General features: G+C 41.6%; 1 protein-coding gene across 3 annotated transcripts; it reads left to right on the top strand.

Moving 5' to 3' along the window:
* Positions 1-233: 233 nt before the first annotated feature.
* arhgef40 (Rho guanine nucleotide exchange factor (GEF) 40) lies at positions 234-26,520 on the top strand. 3 transcript variants are annotated; one of them, XM_057336641.1, is made up of 27 exons: positions 234-366; positions 6,290-6,379; positions 6,511-6,618; positions 8,150-8,435; positions 8,549-9,755; positions 9,846-10,093; positions 10,198-10,344; positions 10,418-10,532; positions 10,749-10,842; positions 10,941-11,027; positions 12,040-12,156; positions 13,388-13,486; positions 13,562-13,713; positions 13,860-13,998; positions 15,554-15,673; positions 15,781-15,972; positions 16,050-16,502; positions 18,518-18,882; positions 18,956-19,205; positions 19,500-19,589; positions 21,259-21,462; positions 22,264-22,443; positions 22,519-22,699; positions 23,518-23,628; positions 24,215-24,324; positions 24,408-24,454; positions 24,900-26,520. In XM_057336641.1, the coding sequence occupies exons 1-26, from the start codon at positions 364-366 to the stop codon at positions 24,432-24,434; spliced, it is 5,175 nt and encodes a 1,724-aa protein (XP_057192624.1). In that variant the 5' UTR covers positions 234-363; the 3' UTR covers positions 24,435-24,454; positions 24,900-26,520. The 3 variants fall into 3 exon arrangements, with proteins under 3 accessions (XP_057192624.1, XP_057192607.1, XP_057192614.1); XM_057336624.1 differs by having other exon boundaries at positions 10,180-10,344; XM_057336631.1 differs by having other exon boundaries at positions 10,180-10,344; positions 24,552-26,520.
* The last annotated feature ends 747 nt before the right edge of the window (positions 26,521-27,267 follow it).

Here is a 27,267-nt window from a genome sequence, read left to right as displayed (position 1 = left end):
TGAAAATTTAAAAATATTTAAACTTAATCTATGAACAGAATTTGTTACAGTAAATCAGGATTATTTTATTCATATTGTCAGAAAGACACTAGAAAGAGAGAGAGTCAACTCAGGTCTGCATCGGGAGAGCTCACGCCCCCACGCCCCCCCCCCTCCCCCCCCCCCCCCTCTCTCCCTCTCTCTGCTCTCTCTCTCTCTCTCTCTCTCTCTCTCTCTCTCTCTCCCCACCATCACGCATTTCACTCGTTCAGAAAACTTCAGCTTGTGAATCACTTCAGTCGACGGTGATATTTTCGGTTCTTTCTTGTGGATGTTGTACAGAATCGGGAGAGATGTAGTCAGTCAGTCCGAACAACTGACGTCATGGTAAGTCTTTGCTGTTTACACACGTACACGATACCGTTATTAATTTTACATCGTGCTTTTAAACAAACAAATTCTTATAAACTGAACGCGCCACATGAGAATTTCTTCTAAAAAACAATAATAATAACGCAAACGCAGTCGTGAAAGTTGCACAGTTAGCACGCAAGTCTAAACGATCACGGAGATCATAACAGTGAAAAACAGTTTGTTTGAACACACTGGTGTATTAATGTTAGCCTTCAGAAAAATACAGTACAGCGGTGAACACAGTTTCTGTCAGGACGACACACTGTTGTTCAGATTGTAACGGTGGAAACTCGCTATTAGCCACTGATGTTGTGAATGACATAACACAAATGTTTGTCGTTGTGTTTAAAATGGTCAAACTTAATACAGAAGGACGACCACAGCTTCTCACCGTTTTTGAGATGGACCTCGTGTGTTGTGTTACTGGTTTTACAGCGTTTGCAGTGGTTATGTTGGCGAACTGAGGTAAATGTGAGTGCGGGAAATCCCGTCAAGACAAGACTCGTGTGAGGAAACCGCTGGACACTGATGATGTCAAGACTAAACAAATACGATAAACAGACGGGTTTATAAACACTCTGTTCTGATTAGAAGTAAACTGAGCTAATAGAAGTGAAGTGAAATTAAACTTACAGTATAGCACGGAAGTCAACTGAGTAAAATAAAAGTGATGCTTATAATGGTTAAGGATATTAAAAGTTAGCATCTATTTTTTTCTTCAAGACTGGTCGTACCTTTTTTAAGTCTGAATCCAAAAAGAGAATGAACAGTTGATCGTGTGTTTTAACATACACAAATACAGGCCGTGAGACGGTCACGCGTTTTCTTCGGTGTTTGCGGTGACGTCACAGCACCGAAGTGTGTGAAGAAGATGAAGACAGATTTCATCTGTGTGTGGAGCAGGGTGGAGCCGTCTGGCAGAGAGACAGACAGAGAGAGAGAGAGAGAGAGAGAGAGAGAGAGAGAGAGAGAGATTTTGTGATGGTGGTTTGGGTGATGTTGTATTTTCCACATTGAAGCTGAAATAGAGAGAGAGATGATTCACTTTCTGCAGGGAGACGTGAGGGTGAATGGAAAAACACATCAACACACACACAGGTTTGTTTCTTTATGCTGTATATTACTGAGAATATCCATTGTTTTCATACTGGCCTAATACACGAATCCTCACAAAGACCAACCTGTAAACAAACCGTGGCCTCAAGAAACGTTTGCATAAATATAATGATAATGCAATTGACTTGTGAATCTCATTACAAAGTACTGCAACGTATATGTTATTAGTTTTAAGTAAAATTAGCAAAAGCACTTTTTTAAATTAAACACTCGTTTGCTCAAGTCAAAAATAAGTCAGAAACGTGTTTTTTTTCTAGCATCATTTGTTTACAGATAGGCCTACCACTTGCTGCGATGTTATTGTCTAATGCAGTGACGTTTACACAATTGACAAAGAGCCCACACATTGTTTTATTGTTCGTCTGCTGGAGAAAATCCACCCAAAGTCATCCAGTCTTATCTGCACTGTTGTAGTTGTGATGTGAAATCCACTATTCTCAGACTTGCTCAAAGTATTTTTTTGGCCCAAATTTGCACAAAACATCAGACTGTACGTTAACTTTTTTTGCACGTAGCACCGGTGCTACAGAGGTATAAAGTTTTGTAGCACAGGCCAAACAGTTGTAGCACAAGTATACGTCTGTTAGCGTCTTTAAAAAAAAACACACAAGTGCAGGTCATCACATAAATAGACAGGTAACTGAAAAAGGACATTAACGTTATACAAACGAATGAACTAGGGCCGTATAATGTTTAGTTTTTACCAAAATAGTTTTTTCCTTTTATTATTTTTCGGAGTTCTGTATTTTCAATGATTTACTATACAGTAGTAAAGACATTTGTCCATAGAAATACTGTATACAATAGTATTTACTACATTCAACTGCAGTAAAGTTCTTGTGTACTATAGTATATTTGAACCTTACTATAGTAAATATTAAAGTATACTATAGTGTTGTTTACTACAGTTTATACATTTACTACAAATTAAGTGGACTTTTATTTTGACGGGTTGCCGCGAGGACGCTTGAGTTTCAGTGTGTTTGAATGTAGCTTCTCTCAAACAGCGAAACACTTGTAAATTAAAGTCATAATGTGGCTGAAGTTCACGTGTTCATATAGTAAGATACAGACAAATCCACGAGTGTCACGCTTGTAACAAGTTAAACTGTGAAACTCATTCACTCAGAACAAGCAGAGGACATTTAAATAGTAGAATTCCGCTTTCGTGATTCCTTCCATGTTTTCCCACATCGTGCAGATCATAGGGCTCTAGATCAATGTACTTGATAGTTTTAATTGCAAAAACTAAATAAAAAGGAAAATAAATAGTGGTGCGCCATTAGTTAACTTCACACACGAACAAGCGGCTCTGTCTAATGCACCTGCCAACGGGTATCGCACGCGTGCTACACTATTACATTTATTCGTAGCACAGACCGGTTTTGTTTGTAGCATGTGCCACACTGTACAGCCATGCTGTGGAACTATTGCAGAACAATAATTGTGACGATGTTGAATCTGTTTGAGACATGACTTAAGTCATGGTTTTGGACAGTCGAAACTGCTGGATCAGACATTTTTATTGTGTGAAGTTCCTCATTGGAAGAGGGAAGAAGCTCTCTCTCTCTCTCTCTCTCTCTCTTTCACGCCTGCATCTGGATTCTATCGTTGTGTTCTTCACTAGTCTGTGTCTCTTGAGGAAGTTCAGCAGATGAATGACATACCGCTGGCTGGTCGTGCAGGACTCGTGTACAGAAATAAATCTGCAGAAGTATATCTTATTATAACTGTATGCTTGTGCTGTCACTGTCCCACAATCACACAATGGCGGAACTAAAGCAAGAGCACACAATACATCATCGCATTATCCCTGCATAACTGTTGATTCACTATGGGGTGGTTTCCCGGACAGGGGTTATCTTAAACCAGGACTAGGCCTTGGTTAAATTAGGATATTTAAGTAGTTTTTAAAAACATACTTTACAAAAAAACATTAGTGGTGAGCATCTTGAGACAAAACAATCACACTGATATATTTCAAGATTTGTCAGTGCAAGTTGTTTTCGATTAAGACACCTCTAACATTTTAAATTAGTCTTGGACTAGGCTTAAGCCCTGTCCGGGAAACTGCCCCTAAAAGTTTGTGTCGTTTACATTATGCACGTACGCGCCGATTGCCAACAAAACACAGACACTAGACGCAGTTTCACTTACCGCATTCAGTTCATGACCGACATCTTTTAGCGCTGGTTTTTGACAAGAGTCCTATAGATATATCTCAAAAAGATCAGTAAACATCGGATTCCAATGGTGGATTAAAAAAAGAAATGAAGAGCCACAAACCTGTATATTAAACTTTATTTTTGGGGTATATCGAAACAGAACAGTCACATACGTTGATCAAACAGGGTCAGGTTACTTTACATTTAAGATATAACAAACACCATTTTTCAAAATTAGCTGTGAAGAGAGGCTGCAATCATATGAACGGCTGGCTTTTATGTGAAGGTGATGTTAAAGGGGTCACATGACACGACTAAAAGGAATATTATGGTTTGTTTTAGATGTGATGTAATGTGTCTACAGGATTTAAGGTTGATAAACACTGTATTTTCCACACACCGTGCATGTTTGTATCTCCTCTTTGCTCCGCCTCTCTGAAACACGCAGATGTTTAACAAAGCTCATGGCTCTGAAAAGCGAGGTGTGCTGTGATTGGCCAGTTCACCAGTGCGTAGTGATTGGTGGAATACTGCAAGCGTGTGAGGGAAATGTAACGCCTCTGACCATATTTGGAACATCAGGTTCCTCTTCAGTTGTGCTGACAGGTACGCCCACCTTACTTGCGTCTACATTTGGGCGGTCTTAGTCAAATCAGACCACCAACTGACGTAGATTTGTGGGGGTGTGGCTACACGAGGTGTGTCAGGCAGGTCTGGTGAGCATTCGCTTTTACATAGAATGACTCTTTTGTTCCCACACTTTCATTTCTGCAATTTTACACGTCTAATACATGCATGAGCAACTTATAACACACCAAAGACACAGAAAAACACCTGTTCGTGCCTTATGACCCCTTTAAATTCGACGACACACCCGCATCCGAAATGTTAATTAAGCAATGGATAAAGGATAGAACACTCCCTGTTGTAACATCCACCCGTTGTAAAAAGAAAAGTGACATCTAGTGGATAGGAGTAGCAATAACATTCACGTAAATCAATGTTCAGTGCTTGTGGAAATATGAAAGAGAAAAATCGCTTCAATGCTTTTGAGAATCGATATCGAATCGACCGCATTAAAAAAAAAAAAGATTAATCGATTTTTCTATTTTTTTGCCCAGCCCTACTGACCATGTCAAGTATGAGAAGCCAGCACGTTTAACAGTGTAGAGAAGTTAGAATGCACAATGCTTTTGGATGTTTGTACTATCAGAACACTGTGTTTGAAATGTTTCTGTTCTGCTTCTTCCAGCTCTCAGACAGTCGTTGTTTAAACGAGCATTCAGACTCAGACAGTAGAGCAGAGTTTGTTGTTGCCGTCCTGTTTCTCACAATCATCTGTATTTCTTCCTCGTTTTGTCTTTCAGTCCGTTGCTCTGGCATTCTTTTCATTTGACTTTCTTTCCTGCCATTTTCCTTCAGCGTTTGTTTTTCTTTCCTCGCCCTCCCCACCACGCCGAACTTTCTGGCCTTCCTGGCTCACTTTCCCCAGACATCCCTCTTTCATCTTCTGTTAATCCTACTTCTACTCTATGGGTGGGAAACTTTCAGAGCATAATGTGTGTTTTGTGAAGACGCTGCGGTGTAATCGTTGTCAGATGAGGTTTAGCGGTAGTTCTCAAGAGGAGGCGTGTTTAACCAGCGAGCGGGGAGATGGAGGAACGACGAGTAAAAAGAAAAGAGGGAAACGAGAGGAAAATGTTCTGTGTTGCCATGACGACAGGACAGCAGTAAAATAAACATAAGCACTGCAGTCATGTGTGTGTTTATTGGTCGAGTTGAGGATCCTGGGGTCTGATGTATAAATGTTGCATGAAAAATTGCACATTTAATGGCCATTTTGTGCGTATGCAACAATATCGATATTCATCAAAATCAACTTAGCGTAAATTTGTGCACACTTGACTGTGTGTATAGGATCAGAGCTGGACAGTAGTGATGTACTTTTAATCTACTCGACGACATTTATCTGGACTTTATTTTAAGTGTTCTACCATTGTAGAACCATATAGAAACAATTATTGCATCTTTTTTTTGTGCTGATGAGATATTTTGAAGAAATTACACAAGCAAACAGTTCTAGGGCACCTTTGACTACCATTTTCATTTTTTCTACTATGGTAGTCAATGATGTCCCAGAAATGTGTGTTGCTAACATTCTTCCAAATATCTCTCGTGTTCAACAGAACAAAGACATTGATACAGGTTTGGAACTTGAGGGCGAGTAATTCATGACAGAACTTTTATTTCTGGGTGGACTATCTCTTTAATACTGAAGTATATTAAAAATGTAGTACTTACTCTTGCTCAAGTAGAATTTTTGAGTTTAAAAGCTTGAGAAAAAAAGTAAGAAAGTACTTGATTTCTTATGGATTATAGGTCAAAAAGTAAATATACTTGACAAATGTACTTGAGTAAAAATACGTCACTGTTGTCAACCTCTGTTCAGGATGAAATCTACGCAACGTTTTAAACAAAACAAATGTTTGTGTAAATTGTTGTGTTATGATAAAAGAAGGGAGAAGAAGCAGCTGTCGATTATAATGGTGAACACCCATACTTCACATTTGCCTCATGTCGTGTTGTGTTAATAATGTGAACTGTGTATATTTCAGGGTACAGAGGCGGTAGAGGACTGCGTGCAGGGGGCGCTCTCCTCTCTCTACCCTCCGTTTGAAAGCACCGCTCCTCCTCTGCTATCTCAGGTGAGATCATCAGTGTCTCTCTTCATTTCGTCCTCGGTAACGGTAGTCAAGCTAGCACGCTGTTATCGTACAAAGTTGCCGTAGTAGAAGTTTTTGCAAAGTTAACTCCTGTTTTTGTTTACGTGTGGCAGGTGTTCTCTGTACTCGAGTCAACATATCAACACGACAGCTTGAGGTATCTGCTGGATTTCTTCATTCCTGCCAAACACCTTCTGCACAAGTTACAGCAGCACGCGTGTGTAAGTGCTCACTTACTAGGGATGTTTGCTATTTACGTTGTCTAAACTAACCAATATTCCGAAACATTAAACTGTGACTTAACATGTAAGTTTACATTAGTCATACCTGTAATTAAATTAGAATTATGCTGGGCTAAAAAAGGAGGAACCTGAGCCATTTACTGTATGTAGACCACAACATCGTAGAGACTCTTATGACTTCAGGCAGCGACTTCCTAGACTGTGCAGAGTACCCTAGCAACCACTTAAAGCACCCTAGCAACCACCGAGAACACCCTAGGATTGTGGTAGCGAGTGTTGCATGGTCAGGCACTACTTGCATTTCTTTAAAAATGACCAAGTCTAGTTGCTGATGTAATAACACCCACCACTATGTCACGCCCTTTACTCCAAACACACAGAGTAAGCATTCATATGCACTCACACACAACCAAGTATAATGTTTCACTCTGAGACTCAACTCTCTCACACTCACATAAACACACACATTCCCAGCCGACTTTGTTTTCATTGTCGCTATGAGAAGCTGCCAGGGACAAGAGTCTGAGTCATGATTTTAATTCTTACCACATGTGTGTTATGAGAGAGAGAGAGAACGCTAAGGGAGATTTCGGTGAAGAAATGGGGGGGGGGTGGAGGGACAGAGAGAACACTGGGGCACATTGAGAAAGAGGTTGAAGGGAAACGTTCCAGTGAGAAAAGTGAGGGGTGGTAACTGAAAGAAGGAATCATTCTTGAGTTGTGCTGAAGATATTTCTATATCTTTAAAAATGACGGAAGGGCGGGGCTTTAGAGAAAGGGGAGGTGACATTGGAGGGGAGGGGCATGAATCGCTCAACATAATTTGATCGTGGTCCTGTGAGGGGGCATGGGTGGAGGGGAATGCATTTCAAACTAAAAAGTGAGCATCTGAATCTACTTTTAAACTTTTATTTATGAGGTAAGTCCACGCTTTCCCACAGAGAAGCTGAGAAAAAACATGCGTAATACATGAGATTCATGTGTACTGTAACTTGGGTCAGTAACTTGTTTTGTTCTCTGTAAAGACCTCTTCATAACAAGGGCCATAACTATACAACCTTTAAAAATCACACCACAATTATACCCATAACCATACAGAGGAACAATATCATTGGAAACACTTAGAGAGCATGTTTATGGGGGTTTTTTTCAGCTAAAGAATGAGACAAATTGTGAAATCTTCACACAGAACATGTCATACAGAAGATAGAATTTTTTTCCAATTGTTGTTTAAAAATATGGAAAAAATCCCCATTCTTCCTTTCGCTATAGACAGACACATTACTTTTGTTGTGCATGTAAGGTGTAAGCAAGCAAGCAAGAATTTAAATGGTCTTTAGTGTAATAGCGATTTGTTAACTTCTGTTGTGTTATATGCAGTTTTATGTGCTGTACGATGTTTGTTCTTTAAAGACCCGCATTATTTTTTTGTACAAGTTGAGGCATGTGATCAGAAAGCAACTGTGTTAGACAGGTTATCTTGTAAGACATCTTTCTCCTCCTCTCTCAGTCTCAGTATCTGGGCTGTCTCTTTTTGCACTCTGGTTGGCCTCTGTGTTTGGGAGAGAAGGTAGTAGTACAACTCTCTACCTTGGATTGGAGACTCCTGCGTAGTACCGATTTCTACCTGCAGGTGGTGCCTTTCTCGACACGTTGCCCTCGCCTTGCTCTTAAGTGCCTCGCACCTGGTGGACGCAATGTACAGGAGGTCTTAGTGCCGGAGTCACAGCACCCGCTAGTGTTCACCGCCGAGTGGCTGCATTGCATCAACAAGGAGCGTGGCTGCAAAAGAGAAGGTAAGGCAAAAGTATGAAAAGTGAAGAGACCAGTGGGTGTGATGGATCATTCAATATCAAAATGGCCAATTGGTTATACATTCTCTCAGTTCTGGAACTTTCTTGCTGTGTAGGAGGTGGAGGATGTTTGGACACCTGTCTGGTGAGTACATCTGATGGAGTGGTCCGTATTCCATGGGAAGAGGTGGTCTATCCTAAACTCCTGCACAATCCCTCTGACCCACTCCAAGACAATGCCGACCCAACTGGCCTGTCCAGCACTTCCGGAGGTCTGGGCCTTGGTTGGGTCTCCTCCTCAGGAGAGCACGATTCCTGGTCCTGGGATGAAGAAGATGACTTGCCCCCAGATGGGGACGAGGCAGAAACTGAGTCTGCGTTAGAACGGCTGCGAAGAAGCAGTGGCACACACCTTGGCGATGGTGCTGGAGATTACGTGGAACTGCTGGAGCCTCGGGGAGGCCCTGACGGCGGTGCCGATCCTAAACAACGATACCTGGAGATGCATGGGATCTGTAAGACCAAAACGTTGCCTCTGTGCAGAAGAGGTAAAGCTTTCCGGCTGCGCAAAGGGAAGGTGAGAGCGTATGGGAGGACCGAACCCGGTGGAAGGGCCGGCGGTCTGGTACGAAGGGACAGCAACAACAATGGTAAGGATGGTGTAGTGTCTTGCAGAGATCAAGCCAGCTCACGGCCTTTGCCTCGCGTCATTGATTTGGGTCGTGAGAGGAGGTCATATCCTTTGTTCCAGGACTTTGATGAAGGTGCTAGAGACACATTAGGCCTGGAAAGTAGGACTAGAGACAGCACAGCCAAAGAGAGGAGGCCAGGGGTGGGAAAAGAGAGAGATGGGAATGGGTGTACGCTTTCCTGGGAGGAAAGCCAGAGAAGGCGTTGTTCTACAGATGCTGATGATGTTGCAAACAACAAAGTGAATAATCTTGGAGCGGAGGACCACAGTCAAAGATTACAAAGTGTTTGTGATGATACAACGTTGGCCGGCACTTTGGACTGCGGAAATGAAATTGCATTATTAGCAAATCCCTCTAAAGGGGCAGGTAATGAATTTCCCCCAGAAAACATAAACAAGCAACTGGATGATGGAACTGAGACAAGAAGCACATCCCTCTCAGATTCCCTCCTATACAATGAACCGGACTCCTTGAGCTGTGTTCAAAGTACCACTGAACACTCAGATGACATCAGAGATCTGAAGACGGATGCAATTCTGTCACCATCAGGAGAAAAGCATGATGGGAAGTCAGAGATGTGCGTCGGTCCCAGGGGAAAAGAAGTCAAACCTGGAGGACTCAGAGCACCCAGGTACGGTCATTCCAGAGTTTATAGTTTTAAATATGAACAGTTTCAAGTCTGTTGAAGCTATCATACAGATGATGTGTTGTCTTTCTACAGGAGGAAAAGGAAGGGCAAAGGAGGCAAAGGGAAGGTCAAATCAAATGGCCGTGGGCAACAAAAAGCCAAAGTTGACCACACTGCCTCAAAGCACCAGACCAAAGCAACACACCCAACTGACTTAACTAAATCACCAAAGAGCCTTTCTAGCCAATCAGAGGACACTCCTCAGCCTTCAGAAGTTTGCAATGGCTGCGCAACAGCCACAAACACAGAAACACATGCAGAGACAGACGCCAAAGATCGAGGTAAGTTCTGATCGATGCGGTTCCTGATTGATGCCTTCTAACCAGTCATCGTTGCTTACTTCATACTGAATTATATTCACATCCAGATCCATCATGTATTACAGAGGAACAGTCTCCCACATCCTTTCCGGAACAACCTCAGAAGGAGATGGGATTGAACACCGAATTTGCTGCAGAGTTGAAGCTCAAATCACCCCATCTGAGGGACCTCGATTTCAATCTCCTGCAGTCAGGAAAGCTAATGTTAACAGGTAAATGTGCATGTTCTTGAAGGTTGTGAAAACATTCACTTCTCTATTAAACATTCAGTCATCTGTAATGTAGGTACTATGGACCGATTGGGGCGAGCGTTGGTTGTCACAGAGAGTCACCTCCCGGAGGACGGCTGGAATGAAGATGAAATGATCAAAGTGTTGTCGTGTTATTACACCATCACCAGGTGTGTTACTTGGCCCGTGTAACAGACCGTCACCACGTATATGAAATATGACAGAATAGATTGATGTTTACCCAGCCAAAGTTAGTAGATGGCCAGAGTTTCTTGTGGGTAACCCCTGGGCGTTGAGTTGAATTACAGACTCGAGGGCACTATCTCATGACCTTTTCCTGTTCTTGGCTAATGCGTGTTTTGTGTTGTTCTTCATTTTGAAAACAGACCTATGGCCAGAGAGAAAGGCCTTACTGTGATCGTGGACAGCAGAAAGTCCTCTTCATCTGAACTGTGTATCTCTGCACTGATGGCGTTCAAGGTGAAAGCTGTGTGTGTGTTCTCGGTGCGGAAATGTGTTGTGCATTGATTCTAAATGTGTTTTGCGTGTTTGTGTATGGGTCTGTTTGTGTTTAACAGGGACGAATGGCAGCGGGGCTTGACTCGGTTCTTATTCTTTCTGAAGAACAAGATGAAACAATCCAACCGTGTCTGGATGGAATAGAGGTGCATGTTCATACATTGAAGTTAGGGCTGTTCAACGATTCATCGCGATTAATCGCATCCAGAATAAACATTTGTGTTTACATAAAAATAGATGTCTATGTACTGTGCATATTTATTTTGTATTTCTAAACATGTACACATACGTGCGTATATATATTTAGGAAATATTTGCATGTGTATATTAATATTTGTATGTAATTAAGAAGATAAGCGGGATAATCTACGGCTAGCCGAGCATTAAAGGAGTTCTTGTCCTCCGCGTTGTGCATTAAATACTTTATACCATGATCTGTTTGAATACTGGATTCTGATTGGCTGGAAGGTGTGCATTAAAACGCTTTAACGCACGGGTAGCTCCAGTCATTTTCACCTGTTTGATCTAAAATTACACTGTAAACATCAACAAAAAGGCGGAGGCTCCGCTTTGCGTCGGGTGGTTCTTGGCCTCCACGTCGTGCATTAAAACCCTTTAACGCACGGCTAGCTGTGGATTATCCCTAAATTAGATGTGGATTATCGCTTACTTATTTATTTTTATATTTTGTATTTTTCCTAAATACTGTATATACAGTACATGTATGTGTAATAAATATAAAATGCAAACACGAACTTTTATTCTGGATGCGATTAATCGTTGAACAGCCGATCAGATTGTTGTTTAGCGTAATAGCGGTGTGCAATGTAGAAGTGTGTCAACTGGTATAAATATTCAAGTGTAAATTTTATCACTTCAAATGTGTAATAAGCCTTTCGATATTGAAGCAACGGCCAACAATCTAACGCATTTGTACTCTGCCATACAGTAATAAAACAGCACAGATATCATGCGAGAACCCACGGTATGTGCGCTATAGACGCTCTGTAGTCCTCACAGAGATGAATGGCTTTTCCCCAGAGAGGGTTTATTCTGTTCATATGGGAGAATTCAGCAATCTGCCGGTCACTCAAGCATTACAGTAGATGATTACTCTCATTAGCTACATTAACAGATGTCTAACTCTCTCTCTTTCAGGTGCACACAGTGCGAGGCACCGCAATCCTTCAACAGTTTGTGGACAAGCAGCAGTTGCCCAGAGAAATGGGTGGAGATTTTAACCACTCCCACTCCGACTGGCTGGCGTTCAGATTGGTAAATCATGACGTTGTGCAATAAAGTGGACCTTAGCCGAGTTTCCTTGTAATTTTCCATCTGTCGGCATTTCAAAAATATCTTAAAAAGGAGTTTCATACAACACGACAAAATTAGCCGAGCAAACAGAAAACACAATGAAACGAGTGGCAACAGAACTGAATTAAGAGAGATGGCTGTGGAGAGATGGCCAGCTTTTATTTCACTACAAGTATCCTTATATAACTGTGCATGTGACAAAACAATCTTGAATCTTAGGCCTCGTCCACACGCACACGGATAGTTTTTCTGTCATACACAGCGCTGTCAAGAGCACGCCAAACCAACGGGTGCCGCTATAACGCTACCTGTGAAGCCATGTTGGCCAATCAAAAGCTTTTTTTGTGGTAGGATTAAATAGGGCTGCTCTATTATGACAAAAATCTTAATCACGATTATTTTGGCCAATATTGAGATCCCGATTATTTAACATGATTACTCACTAAGTTTTAAAACAACATAGAAAAATAAAAATTTAAACTGTGAATTCAACTGAAAAATAAATGTAAAGAAATAGCACAGCTGAACCACTGTAAAAGAAGGGGGTGCTCTGTGGATTTTTATCACAAGAAAAGAGAGGATCCTTGCAAAATGGAATGCGGCACAATAATCGTTTTACGTCGATTATTTCGTTTTTGTCATTGTTGAAGCCAAAATTGACGATTACAATTATTTTCGATTAATTGCACAGCCCTAGTATTAAATCTCGGGTTTCGCTGGCTACACGACAACGTTACACCGGAGTGTCTGAAAATCTTCACCCTGGCAGGAGTTTTCAAAAAGTTTGGTTTCAGTGACCTGAATCTGCGTTTGCGTGTGGACAAACGGCCAAAATGCAAAGAAAAGGCTGCGGTTTTGGAAACGTTCCTGTGGACAGGGCCTTATATAGACCAACGTGTAAAAACTCACCTGCACAAGTACCGCATTACCCATGATCCAAGAGAGAGCAACCCGTCAGAGACGTCGCTGGTGTAGCGAAAATCCATCATGTTTGAATTGTGTGTAAACTTAGCACTTTGGTCAAATAGATTAAAAACTTCTCCCACAACAAAACGTCTTTTACATTTAGACTCTAGACTCATCAAAAGCACCAATAACCGTAAAAATACTCGTTTTACAAATGACCGCAAGCCTGAGGTCACAGCTGCAGCACATTATCACGTTGCTGATGCACTCCCGCTTCTCTCCTCAGAGTCTGGAGGAGTTGACTGAGCGCTGTGAGAGCGCCCTCACCCTGCTGGGAGATGCACTGCAGTCTATGGACGCAGAGCCTCTACCTGACTGCATCAAGGTACCACAGCACGTACAGATAACAGTTCATCTGTCTCTATTAGTTATAGCGTTACATTCCTGTCTCCGTCTCCAGAATGTTGCCCTCAGTGCTGACAAACACAGACAGTTAATGACGAGCATCCTCACCGACCAACGGCTGACACAGCTGCAGCAGAGGGGCGGGACTTGGCTGGCAGGTCTGGCCAACGGGATGTCAGGGTTGGCACAGAAATCTCCAGACTGCAAGTACGACACCAATCGATAATGTTAACTATTCAACCAAAACTACAAGTAAAGAACGGAGTTTTGTTGGACAACACCAAACGTGAACAAATGGATGCAAGTCCGTCTCCCTGTAGTGCAGAGAAGCTGTATGTGTGATCTTTCTGTAGGGCTGCTTTGGCAGTGACCTCTGACCTGTATGACGGCGTGGATGATGCGCTTCATCGACTGGTACGCGTGTCCAATCGGAGGGGCTGTGATCTGGAGGCTCTGGGACGATTGGCTGCGCTTGTGGATAAACTGGAGAAGGTCAGCGTGAGGACAGAACATGTCCATCAGACAGTTTTAAAGATTCAAGTGCAATTAAAAAAACTATGTCAGCAATGGAGAGCGGAAACACACATATGCTAATGTTGGTGCTTTATAATTTGCTCATTTGTATTAGGGGTGTCACAATATATAGTAGTGTCAATATCCATTCAAGTAAAAACATAAATATCGCTACCGTGTTAATTCTACATATATGAAAATATCACAAACAATTCAGCACCCGTTTTAGGTTTTGCTTTAAGAGCCACAGTGGTTACAAACTCTCTCTTTCTCATTCATACAGTGGAATTTTAAGTATGATTTGTTCGTCCAAAGAAGCATAAAACACAAAGTAAATCAAATGAAAGATGAATTTGACCGATAGCGTTATTTGTTCATTAAAAGAAAAACATTTACATAGATATTGCGATAATATTGCCAATGGTGGATCATCTGATCACAATAACCGTGGTGTGAAAATCTGATATCGCGACAGCTCTAATTCATATCATGTGAAGACGTGTGACCAAAAGAAGATCGACATGTCACTGTGCGACCTTTTCAGAAAATCCAAGATTGACAAAATCCCATTTTGTACAAAACAGCTTTGGCATAACAAGAAGACCAATAACAGCGCATAAAAGTCCATGATATGTGCATGATAACATTGGTGTGTGATGATACGGTATATCCAGTGGCTGCCCTGTTCCTTCGAACGGGATTCCTGATTTTGCTGCGAATAATTAATTCAAACTTATTCAAAGAGCTTTGTTTAACATCGACCTGTTTATCAGTGATCAGTGATCCTTTATACTGTATGTTTTCGTAAGAAATATGGCTTGCGCAGAACAAATTGATTTGCAAAATGTATTAACCGAAACTGATCATGTTCATTATCATATCAAGGAAAATAATGGAGAGCCGTGATCAGTGTTGGGTGTGACTAGTTACTGTAATTACTGTAATAATTTAATTACTTTTCTCATAGAATAAGTAAAGTAAGGGATTACTCTTATTTTTCTGTAATTTAATTACAGTTACTTCGATGTAATTGAGCTAAATACTGTGTGTAATATGTTCAATAGTGGAAATGACATCAACATTATAAGTCTAACTTTAAAACAAATGCTTTAATTCTCACATTTGTAAACTTTAGTCAGTTAATAATACTACTTTATGTAGTTTTATGTGATTTATTTAAATGAATTAAAAGAGCCGTTTCATGTCTATCCTTGAATCACTGAACTAATCAAGGTTGATGTAGGATATAGATAGTAATTAGTAATAAGTCATTAAATACTTTTTGGAGAGAGTCATTTGTACAGTAATCTAATTACACTATTGAATATGTAATTAGTAACTAGTAATTCATTACTTTTTCAGAGTAACTTACCCAACACTGGCCGTGATATGTATCATAGGTGTTTAGCTCTAGAATGTGTGTCACATCACATGAAAATCTCTCGCTCTCTCTCTCTCTCTCTCTCTCTCTCTGTCTCTCTCTCTCTCTGTCTCTCTCTCTCTCTCTCTCTCTCTGTGTGTGTGTTTGGTGCAGTGTGAGCGTGAGATACAGCAGGTCCAGGAACAGTTAGAGGATTATAAACATCCACCGCTGTCTCTCAGCAGACTGTCTCTCAAACAGCACAAGTTCAAGAGCTTCAGAGAATCTGCTATGGTGAGTGTGTTTGTGTGCTTTGAGTCGACTCGCTGCCTACATGAGCGGCATCTGGACCTGCTGACCTATGACCTGAGTGTGATAAACATGTGTTTGTGTGCTTCTAGGAGCTTCACAGCGAGACTCTGGTGTTGCTGGGAGAAGTGGAGAGCTGGTCTGAGCTGGACTGGGCCGGTTTCAAGACAGTGCTGGACAAACTGCCTCCGATTAGAGAGAAAGTGCGAGACATGTCGCACTGTCTGTCTGACTGCTGGACACAACTGGACAACACACAGAGACTGCTGTCCACACTTACTGAAGTAAACACACACACACATGCGGATGGGAATGGTTTTGGGAGTGCAGGAGTGACTCGTGTCCGTCTCTCCTCCCGCAGGCGTCTCAGTGGTGTGATGTGGTGTCATCTTCATCACCCTCCTCGTCCTCGTCTCCTCTCTCCTCCCTCCCTCCCATCCCTCCGTCACGTTTCCAGGACGCTCGTGCTCTGGCTCTGGATCTGGGCGGCGGGCCTTTACTGGACCTCTGGTCTCAGACTCTGGAGCGCTATCAGAAAACTCTGGCTCAGTTTAAGAGCCGGATCCTGCAGGCGGAGCCCAGAACTCCCGCGCTCAGCACGTCCAGCCTCGGGGAGCTAGAGGGCGAGATCGAGCCGGACTGGTGTCCCGGCGCGGGGGGAGAGGGGGGTGTGCAGTCCTGGGGTTCGCTGGCGTCTCTCTTTCGGCCGCAGAACTGCTCCACGCTGAAGATCGGAGAGGAGAAGAAGAAAGAGGGAGTGAATGCAGGAGGAGGAAAGTTCCTTCAGAACCTGCTGCACACCGCCAAGAAGAACGTGAGTGTGTGGTCTGCTGTGGTAGTTTTGTTACACGGGTTCTCATTTATGTTTTAAAGGAAAGTTTGTTTCGCAACATTCGTTTTTTAATGCATGGTATCAGGCCAAAGTTTTTCCTTTGCGTTTTTGGAAACGTTTCACGTACACATGACAGCGTTATCAAAACAGGCCAGTGGATGGCGATGTTGTTGTGCCTCGGCACATACACATGCACAGTTATAAGCCAAAAGTGCTTTTTAACACCGTTGGTCGACGTGAATGTGTGTTTAAAGTCTGGCGAGTGTAAATACTGTAGTGTGTCTCTGCTGGTGTTATTGCTGCAGCAATTCCGTGTAAACGGACAGCCAAAACGCATCATTTTTTTGCGTTTTCAGTTGAACACGGTCTCGTGCAAACAGCCTCTTATTTACACCTGCAAAAACAAAACAATCCAATCCTTTTGTTTATGAATATGAAAAAACACGGTCAAGTTCATATGAGCTTTAATGTAATCCTGCTAAATTGGTGATTATCTCGTGCCAAAAGAAAATATAAAATAAATGAAAAGTGTATATTTGATCATCTGTGAATTTGGAGAAATGTTCTCTTGTCTTGTCTCTTGTTGATTTTTGTTCATTAATCGGTCCAAGTCGTGCATTTCAAAAACATTTGTAAAATGTATATTTAATGGAATTCATATCCGATTTCCATTTTCGCATGTGTGTCAATAATTTAAGAGTAAATATTTTGTGATTTTTAAGGTCCTACTTTGGTTTATGGAGTGTCCTAGTTTACTACACACACGGTGTAAAAACACTTTCTAATAATAGGCAGTTATTATTTTATTACCTCACTTCTTGACTGACTCGCAAATGATTTGTTCGGCGATTCATCCGTCTAATCTCCTCCTTTCTGTCAGCCTACTCTGATCTGATTGGTCAGATGGTCTGGTCTGCTGTGATTGGTCTACCGCGTACAGCATCCGAGTGACACAAATCTGACGCGGAACTGAAATTAGAACGACAGACGACTCGTTCGCGTGATTCAGAGTCGACTCCTTTTTTCCCACGCCAATAACTTTGTTTTTCATTCACTTTCCGCGTTACAACTCGGCAGACCGCTCACATTCACACACAGCAACATCACACATCGCATGAAATGTCATTTTAAGGACATTGTAATAGTTACTCTTTGAAACTTTGAAAATGTTTCTGATTATTTCAAATCAAAAAAAAATAATGGCCTCAAAATTATTGGGAAAACTTGAAATGTTGCCTTAGAAAGAAACTGAAATAACTTTAGGCAGTAAAATTATAATAAACAAAAACTAAAAATAAATTCCCACAATTTATAAAAAAATATGTTAATCTCATATAGCAACATAAAAATAAACAAGTAAATAATAAAAGGACAAAAGCATGTAACACAATTGCTAAAAATGTAACAAAAATGAACATTATTTGAAATATGAATAAAACTAAAAGCTAAACTATAACTGTGCCTTCAACCTTGTTAGGATCATGAGAAGTTTTGCTCAAATGACCATGAACTTTTGAACGGTAGTGTATATACACCACACTGACTCAAGCACGACACACACACACACACAATATATACCGTACACTCGAACAGACATCCGGTCACGCTGAAACGCTTTCCAGATACACTGACATTCTTCTCAAGTACTCGTGAAAACCAAACCAACTCCATGAGCCATCAATGCTTCACTCGTTTTTAAAAACACAAAACTCATCTGCACTCAATAATCTCACTTCTGCCTGTTCGGACAGATCCGTGTGTGTGTGTGTGTTTGCATGCCGTAGAATGATATTAAATGACAGTTACGTACATAATTTTTCACCGCAGTTACAAAGTTTGACCAGCAGATGTCCTCAGTGTGCACTTGATTCTGAATCACTGAATCATTTGAGTGGTGCATTTGAATCAAAGTTTGGAAAAGCCAGATTCAGATTCAGAAGTGTTTGTTTATACACAAAAACAAATATTTACCTTCATTATTTATGTCCGTCCTGTAGCCCGCAGATGCCCCCCTCCCTCCCAAACCCCCCCGCAAGCGTCACCCCAGTTTTGACCTCCAGGCTCTGCTGGCCCCGCGTCGTTCGGCCGCCGTGTCTAAACCAGCCGAGCCGGCGGCGTCTCAGTCCTCCCCGCTGTCCTGGCTGGGCCGGCGGGCGCTGACGGACCCCATCCTCGTGGCGGGCGTGGCTACGGCTGTCCCGGGATGGAAGGATTCGGCTGGAGGGGGCGGAGTCCTCATCAGAGGAGTGGAGGTCAGCAGTAAGGAGGTGGCCGATCACACCGGCCTCACGCGACAACATGTGCTGCTCCACCGAACCGAGAGAGAGACGGGACTGGAGAGAGCAGGAGCCACCGCACAGAGGTGCGTGTGCCATCAAAACACAAATAAAACAACTGAGTGAAATTATCTGACCTTGTTTCTCTCTTTCTGTCAGTAAACTGTATTTGCAGTGGTGTCGTCTGGTCAGCACAGAGCGTCAGTACGTGGCCGTTCTTAAAGGCGTAGAGGAGAATTATCTGCCCCTGCTGGAATCGTCGGACGCCCCGTCTGCACTGCGGGGTAAAACAGAGACGCTCTTCTGTAACTGGAAAAGTCTCTGTGCCTTCCACACGCAGTTACTCCTCCCCGCCATGGAGGGCGCTCTCTCACAGACGCTACAGCAGGCCGACTGTTTCAGTAAACATGTGAGTAACACCACATGGCACTCACTTAATCCTTGGTGTTTCGAGTCAGATCCGTGGGCGTGGCTTGTTGGTTTTGACTAAATCCTTGGTGTTTCAAGTCTTACGAAACCTTTACCCTAACCCACACCCTAACCCTAACCATCTAAACTACCCTTGGTTGTTAAAATTGACGAAAAAACACGTTTGGGTGATCACGTCTGACTCGAAACACCAAGGATTTAGTGAGTGCCAACATCACATCCACCTGTAGTGTTTGTCAAACGTGCGAATGTAAACGCTCCGTGTGTCTCACAGAAGGATCAGTTCCTGCTGTATTCCCATTACATCCGCATGAGACTCGAGCCGGACGCTCCGCTCATCGGTCAGGCTGCCGACTTCTTCAGGGTGAGAAACCAAAAACGGATTCATTCTTTCTAACACGACAGAAGAAACGTCAATGAAAGAATGACCCTAAAGTGATGTTGGGGACAAATGTGGGCAACATGATTTTGTTTTCTTAAATAACCTTTTTACTCTTAATCTGATCGGTACAAAACTCGGTTACTTTTCCTAAATTTGCCACCTTAGCATACCCAAAAAAGTTGGACTTCATTCAACAATGTTAAGTTGGTGAAAATAAAAAACTCCTTAATTAGCAGTTTGTGCCCATTTGTGGGCACCCATTGGAAACGAATGGGAAATGACTCAAATCTTGAGCAATTATTTTTTATTTGTTCAATAACCCTCAATAAATCCAACACAATGCAGATCATACATACTGTACACATAAATGGAGGGGTGAGCCTGTACAACATCCTCAATGTGACCAACATTCACACAAACGCACACACACACAACCACACACACGCAAACACGCTCACATTCTCTGAAACCAGAACTGAAAGAGCCTATAACGGAGTGCTTTTTTATTATCTTTTCAAATAAAAACAGCTACTCACACATACAGCATTTATGGCATCTTTGCACAGTCGTACTGTGTTGTTTAAGGGGTGATATGACACGGCTAAAAGGAATATTATGGTTTGTCTTAGATGTGATGTAATGTGTCTACAGGATTTAAGGTTGATAAACACTGTATTTTCCACACACCGTGCATGTTTGTATCTCCTCTTTGCTCCGCCTCTTTGAAACGTGCAGATGTTTAACAAAGCTCATGGCTCTGAAAAGCGAGGTGTGCTGTGATTGGCCAGTTCACCAGTGTGTAGTGATTGGTGGAATACTGCAAGCGTGTGAGGGAAATGTGACGCCTCTGACCATATTTGGAACATCAGGTTCCTCTTCAATTGTGCTGACAGGTACGCCCACCTTACTTGAGTCTACATTTGGGCGGTCTCAGTCAAATCAGACCACCAACTGACGTAGATTTGTGGGGGTGTGGCTACACGAGGCGTTTCAGGCAGGTCTGGGTGAGCATTCGCTTTTACATAGAATGACTCTTTTGTTCCCACACTTTCATTTCTGCAGTTTTACACGTCTAATACATGCATGAGCAACTTATAACACACCAAAGACACAGAACAACACCTGTTCGTGCCTTATGACCCCTTTAAATAGTGGAATGAAGATTTTTATGAAAATCTTTTAAGTGAATTTTAGGTAAAAAAATAACATTAAAAATGCTTGTTTATATATTTACATTGATAATTCATGTAATTGCTACCTTAAGTCCATCAGATGTCACAAAAAACAGAAGCGTCGTTTATTTTAAAAGTTTTTTTTATTGTGTTTTAAATAGTGGAATGAAGTGTTTAATGAAAATCATGTTTTCGTGTGAATTTTGGGTGAAAAACATAAAAACTGCTTATTTTACATTCAAATAAATGGAGTAATTGAGGTAAAAAAAAGTAACATAAAAATCACCAAATAAATGCATAACTTGAAAGATTTTACATTTATTAAAAAGAAAAAAGATAGTTTATGACATTTATGTCAAATATAAATGAAATCACAAAGTGCCCAAATGTGTCCACTAGCCGCAGATTAGTGCAGTTGTAGTTAACACCAGTTGAGAGTTAAAGTGACAGTGTGACTCTTTCTGTCCATCTCTGTCCAGGTCAAGCTGTCGTCCTCTCTCGTTCCCGCTCCTCCGTTCCCTCAGTGTCTCACCGCTCCCATTCAGAGACTGGATCAGTACTGTCAGACGCTAGAGGAGCTGGGCGGTCTTAACCCCACCTCTGACTCCGCCCTCTCCATTCTCAGACACGCCCAGCGGCACGGAGAGGATCTGCGAGCCAGTGACCTCATCACAGGGTGTCCGGTGAGAATGCGCATCAAACTTTGACTAAAAATGATTGTTTGTTAGCCGATGTTAAACGTGAGGTGTCTTTCAACCGTACCATAATAGTTTTAATAGTTTTTAAAATTAGCTATTATTTTTAGATGTTTAGTTTTTATGTTCATTTTAGCTAAAGTTTTAACAATTTCGGTATAAGCTTTTGTCATTTTATAATTGATTTGTCTAGAGAGGCAAAATACATTATTTTTACATTATTTTTTAATGTTGCTGTATATTATAGCTTATTTTATTTTAGTTTTATTTATATTAATATTAGCTTTTATTTTTAGATGTTTAGTTTTTATGTTCATTTTACTTAGTTTTAGCAATTTCGGTATACGCTTTTGTCATTTTATAATTGATTTGTTTCTTTGTTTAGTTTTTTTTTAATGTTGCTATATAATATTAATTCATTTTTATTTTAGTTTTTGTTTATTATTATAATTTGAGCGCTTTAAACTTATTTCAGTCTATTTTTGAGGCACCATTTCCATTTTTTCTTTAGTTAAGCATTTCCTATCCTATCCTATTCCTATTTCAGGTCAATATTGGATTTGATTTCAATCAACAGAAACCTTTTCAAAGTTTTAATTTGAGTAAACTTAAAATAACCTTCTGCGGATGACAAATGAGCGTGGTTTATTTTGTGATGGTGCTTTTAATCAGAGACGTGATTCTCAACTGAGACGCTGCTTCTCGGAGAGCTTTTTTTATTTACACCGAGTCTCAGTCTTCATCTTAATTAACAAAAGAAATTGCGTTTACATTGTGTGTGTGTGTCAGATGGCAGTGTGGGATCGCGGGGATCTGCTGCGTCAGGGTGAGTTGTGTGTGTGCAGCGGAGGCAGACGCAAGAAGACGGGCGTGAGACATGTCTTCCTCTATCAAAACTACATCATCTTCACCAAACACAAAACGCCCAACCCAGGGTGCAGTGTGTTCAGCTTCAAACACAGCATAAAGGTACACACACACACACACACACACATTTACAGCAGCAGTACGGCACACATTGTGTGTCTCTCTCTGTGTCTACAGACGGGTGAAATGGGTCTCACTCAGAGCGTCGGCGAGGATGGACTGAGGTTCGAGGTGTGGGTGAGACAGGCGTCTCGCACCAGAGACTGTCTCACTCTCCAGACGTCCAGTGTGCAGGAGAGAGAGACTTGGACCCATGACATCGCTCAGCTCCTCTGGACTCACGCCATGCACAACACCGGTCAGAGCGCTTGACCTTTAACCTCTCACCTCACAGCACAGTTTTTAAGTGAACAAACGTGATAGCAGCGTAGGGCGCTTGTCACGGTGCATTCTGGGATGGCTGTCTTTGGTTCAAACGAGGCATCTCGGTGTCATGACGTCATGTACGGTGTGGAGGAGCTCCATGTCAGGAGCACGTCTACGGTGTCTTAAAATGCGTCTTGAAACACAGCTGTTGTTTGTGCTTTTCGAATTCTGTGCGCAACGTTTATGGCGTCGGTTGACTGGAAACCATTAAATAAACAGCAGAAAGTTCTGCTCAATTAAGAAAGTGCCCGTCCTCCCTAATGAATGAGCACTTAAATACACACGCTTTCAAGTTATTGACCCACTTATTTGTGCGTAATTAACACAACACTAAAAGGCAGTTTGATTAGGCATCTTCTGTGTGTGTGTGTGTGTGTGTGTGTGTGTGTGTGTGTGACAGGTTTTCTTGGGGGGAAGGATGAATTTTTGAAAATGGAGTAATTCATTATAGGAAATTAATAAGTGTGTCAGTTTTATTCATTTCTTAATGGAAACTTTTAAATGACATTCACTAATTCTCTTTGCCATTAGCGTGATGTGATGTTTAACTGTGTTTTCTATACATTCATGGTCATGTATGAATGACATACTTTCCATGTGAAATGTGTATCTGTAATGCATTATGGGTAAGTGGGATTTGTTTTCCAGCAGCATCGTTTGATGACACTTGTGTAGTTTTTTTTCATGCAACCAAGCGAGGCTTCAGATACTTTTGAAAGTAAAGTGTTTGTGTTCTGTGTGTGTGTGTAGAGTTGTGTCTGAAGGAGTCTCTGTGTATGGGAGTGTCCAGTAAACTGTTACTGGATGTGACAGGTGCTCAAACCTCAGAACTGGACTCCAGCTTCAGCCTGAACGACAGAGGTACACACACACACACACACGGTTTATGAGAATCACAATGACGTCATGATTTTATACTGCGCAAACTGTATATTCTACGCCCTAAACCTAACCATCGTAGAAAACGGATGGCGTTTTTTAAATAAAAAATCATATTTAGTATGTTTTTCAAGCAGGTTTGTTTACAAGTAAACAGGAAGTGACCCCGTAAACCATGCTTACAGTGTTATACACGTGTCATTATACACATTTGTGTCCTCTTAAACCATGTACACACACTTTGGTCTAGTCTTGTACTGTAAAGTGGGGTTGTTATACTCCTGTTGTCCACCAGATGTCGCCTTATTCCTCATTTCTAAACCGCATTAAAACGTCATATTTACTCTCAAAAGAAAACAATAAAGACTGTATTTCGCATAAATATAATGAAGCCGGTTTTCAAGACTACCGCCTTTGAAAGAATTACAATAATAGTACGTCAGATGTTTTCATGGAAATTTGTTTTATATAATGTAGTATCTGTTTTTGATTGCGGTGGATATGACCCAGCCGTGTTCTTGACAGGTTTTGTAAACACGTTTATGTCGTTTTGCTCTTTCTCTGTCAGTTCAAAGCAGTTGTTCAGACTCATCGTCTGTTGGCAGTCTGAAAGAGGGCGACTCGCCCGCATCCGCACGAGACTCGAAGAGAAACACTGAGCAGGCGACACACGCTCAGGTGAGTCACGCACGCACACACACACACACACACAGGTGATGTAAAGATGAGCGTGATGATGATGCGTATCTGTGTTTCTCTAGAGCTCTTCACCCTCCACCTCTGTCTGAATCATCTCAACTTTAAACACGTAAGTCAGGTTAATAAACATTAACACTTCATTTGAGATGATGTCAGAGTTTCAGATCACATGACCTGATAAAATACCATTTCCTGCCTGTTATAAGACGCTTTCAGTGATGGTATGAATGAATCAGCGGAGGGAACACGTTCATGCGTTCACTTCTGGATCAGTCAGCGAAACAAGAGAAACACTCGCAGGAACATGGACCGCACTTCATCTGAATCTGTGATTGTGAGGTTTTTCATCGGAGAGACGAGGGCTTATGCAGACATGCTGAAGAACAGCAGCAGCCATTTGATTATTGCAAATTTCACCACTAGTTTTGATGCGACCGTTCCTTAAACATCACCGTCCACGGACTCTTCATTCAAAGTTTTGAGCTCAATAATGCTAATAGCTTCATTTGCTAGATTTCTGAACACAAATGTCCGTGTGCTCTTTCTTTTCTCAGATAAAACGCGCGCTGCTTCAAACATCAACACAAAACCCGGAGACGTTTATGACCGGAGGATCTTCACGTGTCAAAGCTCGTGTGTTGCAGTCACGTGCTCTTGTTTAGTGATGTTCAGGTACTGAATTAAAGTGGATTTCGTGTCTCGGACACATCAGCACCTCAAACTACAGCCGGAGATTATAAAGACGTCAACTCCGTGATCTTAATGCCACTGCTGGGGTTTCCTCCACCTCTGAAAGAACTTTTGGTCTCGTCTTGTCCCAAATAAAAGCACATCACGGACGGAAAAATTCAGTTTCAAATGACATGTTTGACACAAAGACAAAAGGTGCAGATTGTGAGTCAACATGTGTTTTTACGGTACATGGATGTTCATACAGTTCTTGCTTTTATTTGTGCTGTCAACGCGAACTATCAAACTCTTTAAAGCAGCATATTCTGTGTCGCACTTCGTGATATGGTTTCGTACGAAGAGATTCATATATCAGACTTGGGCTCTTGTGCGTTTTGTGGAATTTGGGCCGAGCTCCATCTCAGAGTTTCTGAGCTGTGTTTTATGGCCGTGGTCAAACCCAGAGACGCTGCGTGGATGTGTTTTATACGTTATGTGTTATGTAATGAGTTGACTCCACCCTCGGCTTTTTCATTAGCGAGACTCTGTCGGGTCTTAAACGGCATTAGATGCTGGAGCGCTAATCTGCTCCAACGGAGTTGAAAACTGACCCAGCAACTGTAATCCACTTCTGAATTTATGAGCTCCGACTCGGGAAAATCATCCGTTGGAAGCTTTACTTTCGCTCCAGGAAAGCCGAGAACACACGTACGGGCTGCTCGTGTTGGCTGACTAGCTTTCACGTCTTTAAGTCACAAAAGTTTGCTCGAGAGTTTCAGACGGGATGTCAATTTGAGTTCTTACGTCCACGTGAACTAAACTCTCACTGTGTTAAAGTGACAGTTCACCCAAAAATGAAAATCCTCTCGTCATTTCCAACCTGTGTGACTTTCTTTCTTCCGCAGAACACAAAATAAGATATTTCGAAGAAGGTTGGTAACCCAACGGCACTGGAGAACCATTCACTTTGGGTCCAGATAACGACATTCTTCAAAATATCTTCTTTTGTGTCCTGCAGAAGAAAGTCATACAAATTCTGTCGTCATTTAGTCATTTCAAACCTGGATGTTTTTGTCACTTTAACTTTGACTGGAGAAGCATCTGATAACACCCAGGCTATAAAAGAGCAACACAAATGTGCCACGTTGCTTAAAGCAGTGTAATAAGCTTCGTGTCTGTGATTTGTTGAGGATCTCAAACCTGTGGGAGGAATGTACCGTATCTCCATCGCAAACCCACATTCCGGCCAAAAATACTCTCCGCAGCGGCCGCGCGTACCGTCCAAACCAGAAATACCTTGGCGTGATTCACAGTTTTGATTGTAAACAGGATTGCGTGCCAAAGAAACAAGCTGTCGTTATAAAGCCTCTGTTATAACACATCAGAGGGATTCTTCAATCAGGGAATTCTTCCAGGATGTCAAAAAGAAAGTTTTACACTTTCTCATTTCGTCTCTGTATTCACCAGTTTCAGGGACACTTCACCCGAGAAGGAATGTCTTTGTTCTGATGAACACAGAGAAAGATATTTGGAAGAATGCTTATAACCAGACAGATCTCAACACACATTGACTCCCATAGTAGGAAAAATTGTTCTGTTGAACACAAAAGAAGATATTTATACATACATAAACCGTTCTGGGACACTATGGGAGTCAGTGGTGTCCTAGAACTGTTTGGTTACAAGCATTCTTCCAAATATCTTTCTCTGTGTTCAATGAGAAAAAATACATGTTTACAGATTTGGACCAACTCGAGAGAGAGTCTGTGATGACATCATTTTCATTTTAGCGTGAAGTATCCCTTGAAATACTTTCGCTTAAACAACAAGTAAGGGTGAAATCACATTCACTTAGGGTTGGACCCTCAATCATCCCACTGGGCACTTATGCAAACTTTTATGTTTACAAATGAAAGATCACATCTGATAGTCAATGAGTATGGCAGAATGAACATAAGAAACGTGATTATTTCAACGATATTGCGATGTGACAGGTGCATTACAAAGAAAAAATTACATACAATTGACATTTTTAGTATTTTGTATACATTTGTGTTAAAAGTCAAATAAAAAAGAGACAAAAGCTAACTGGCAACCCCAGTCCAAATGACAAGATCTCCACACCATCACAGATTGGCCCTTTATTGTTTACATTTTCAGTGTCTTAGTGTCAAATATTGCATGTTACATTAAACTGTGTTTAACTTTGTACCCCATTCGTTCCTGTCCTGTCGTTTGTTTGTGTGAATAACG

This window comes from Triplophysa rosa, linkage group LG1 (genome assembly GCF_024868665.1).
Source record: "Triplophysa rosa linkage group LG1, Trosa_1v2, whole genome shotgun sequence".
Taxonomy (NCBI): Eukaryota; Metazoa; Chordata; class Actinopteri; order Cypriniformes; family Nemacheilidae; genus Triplophysa; species Triplophysa rosa.
The sequence above is the reverse complement of the archived record's forward strand: the minus strand, read 5'-3'. Positions and strand labels throughout refer to the sequence as shown.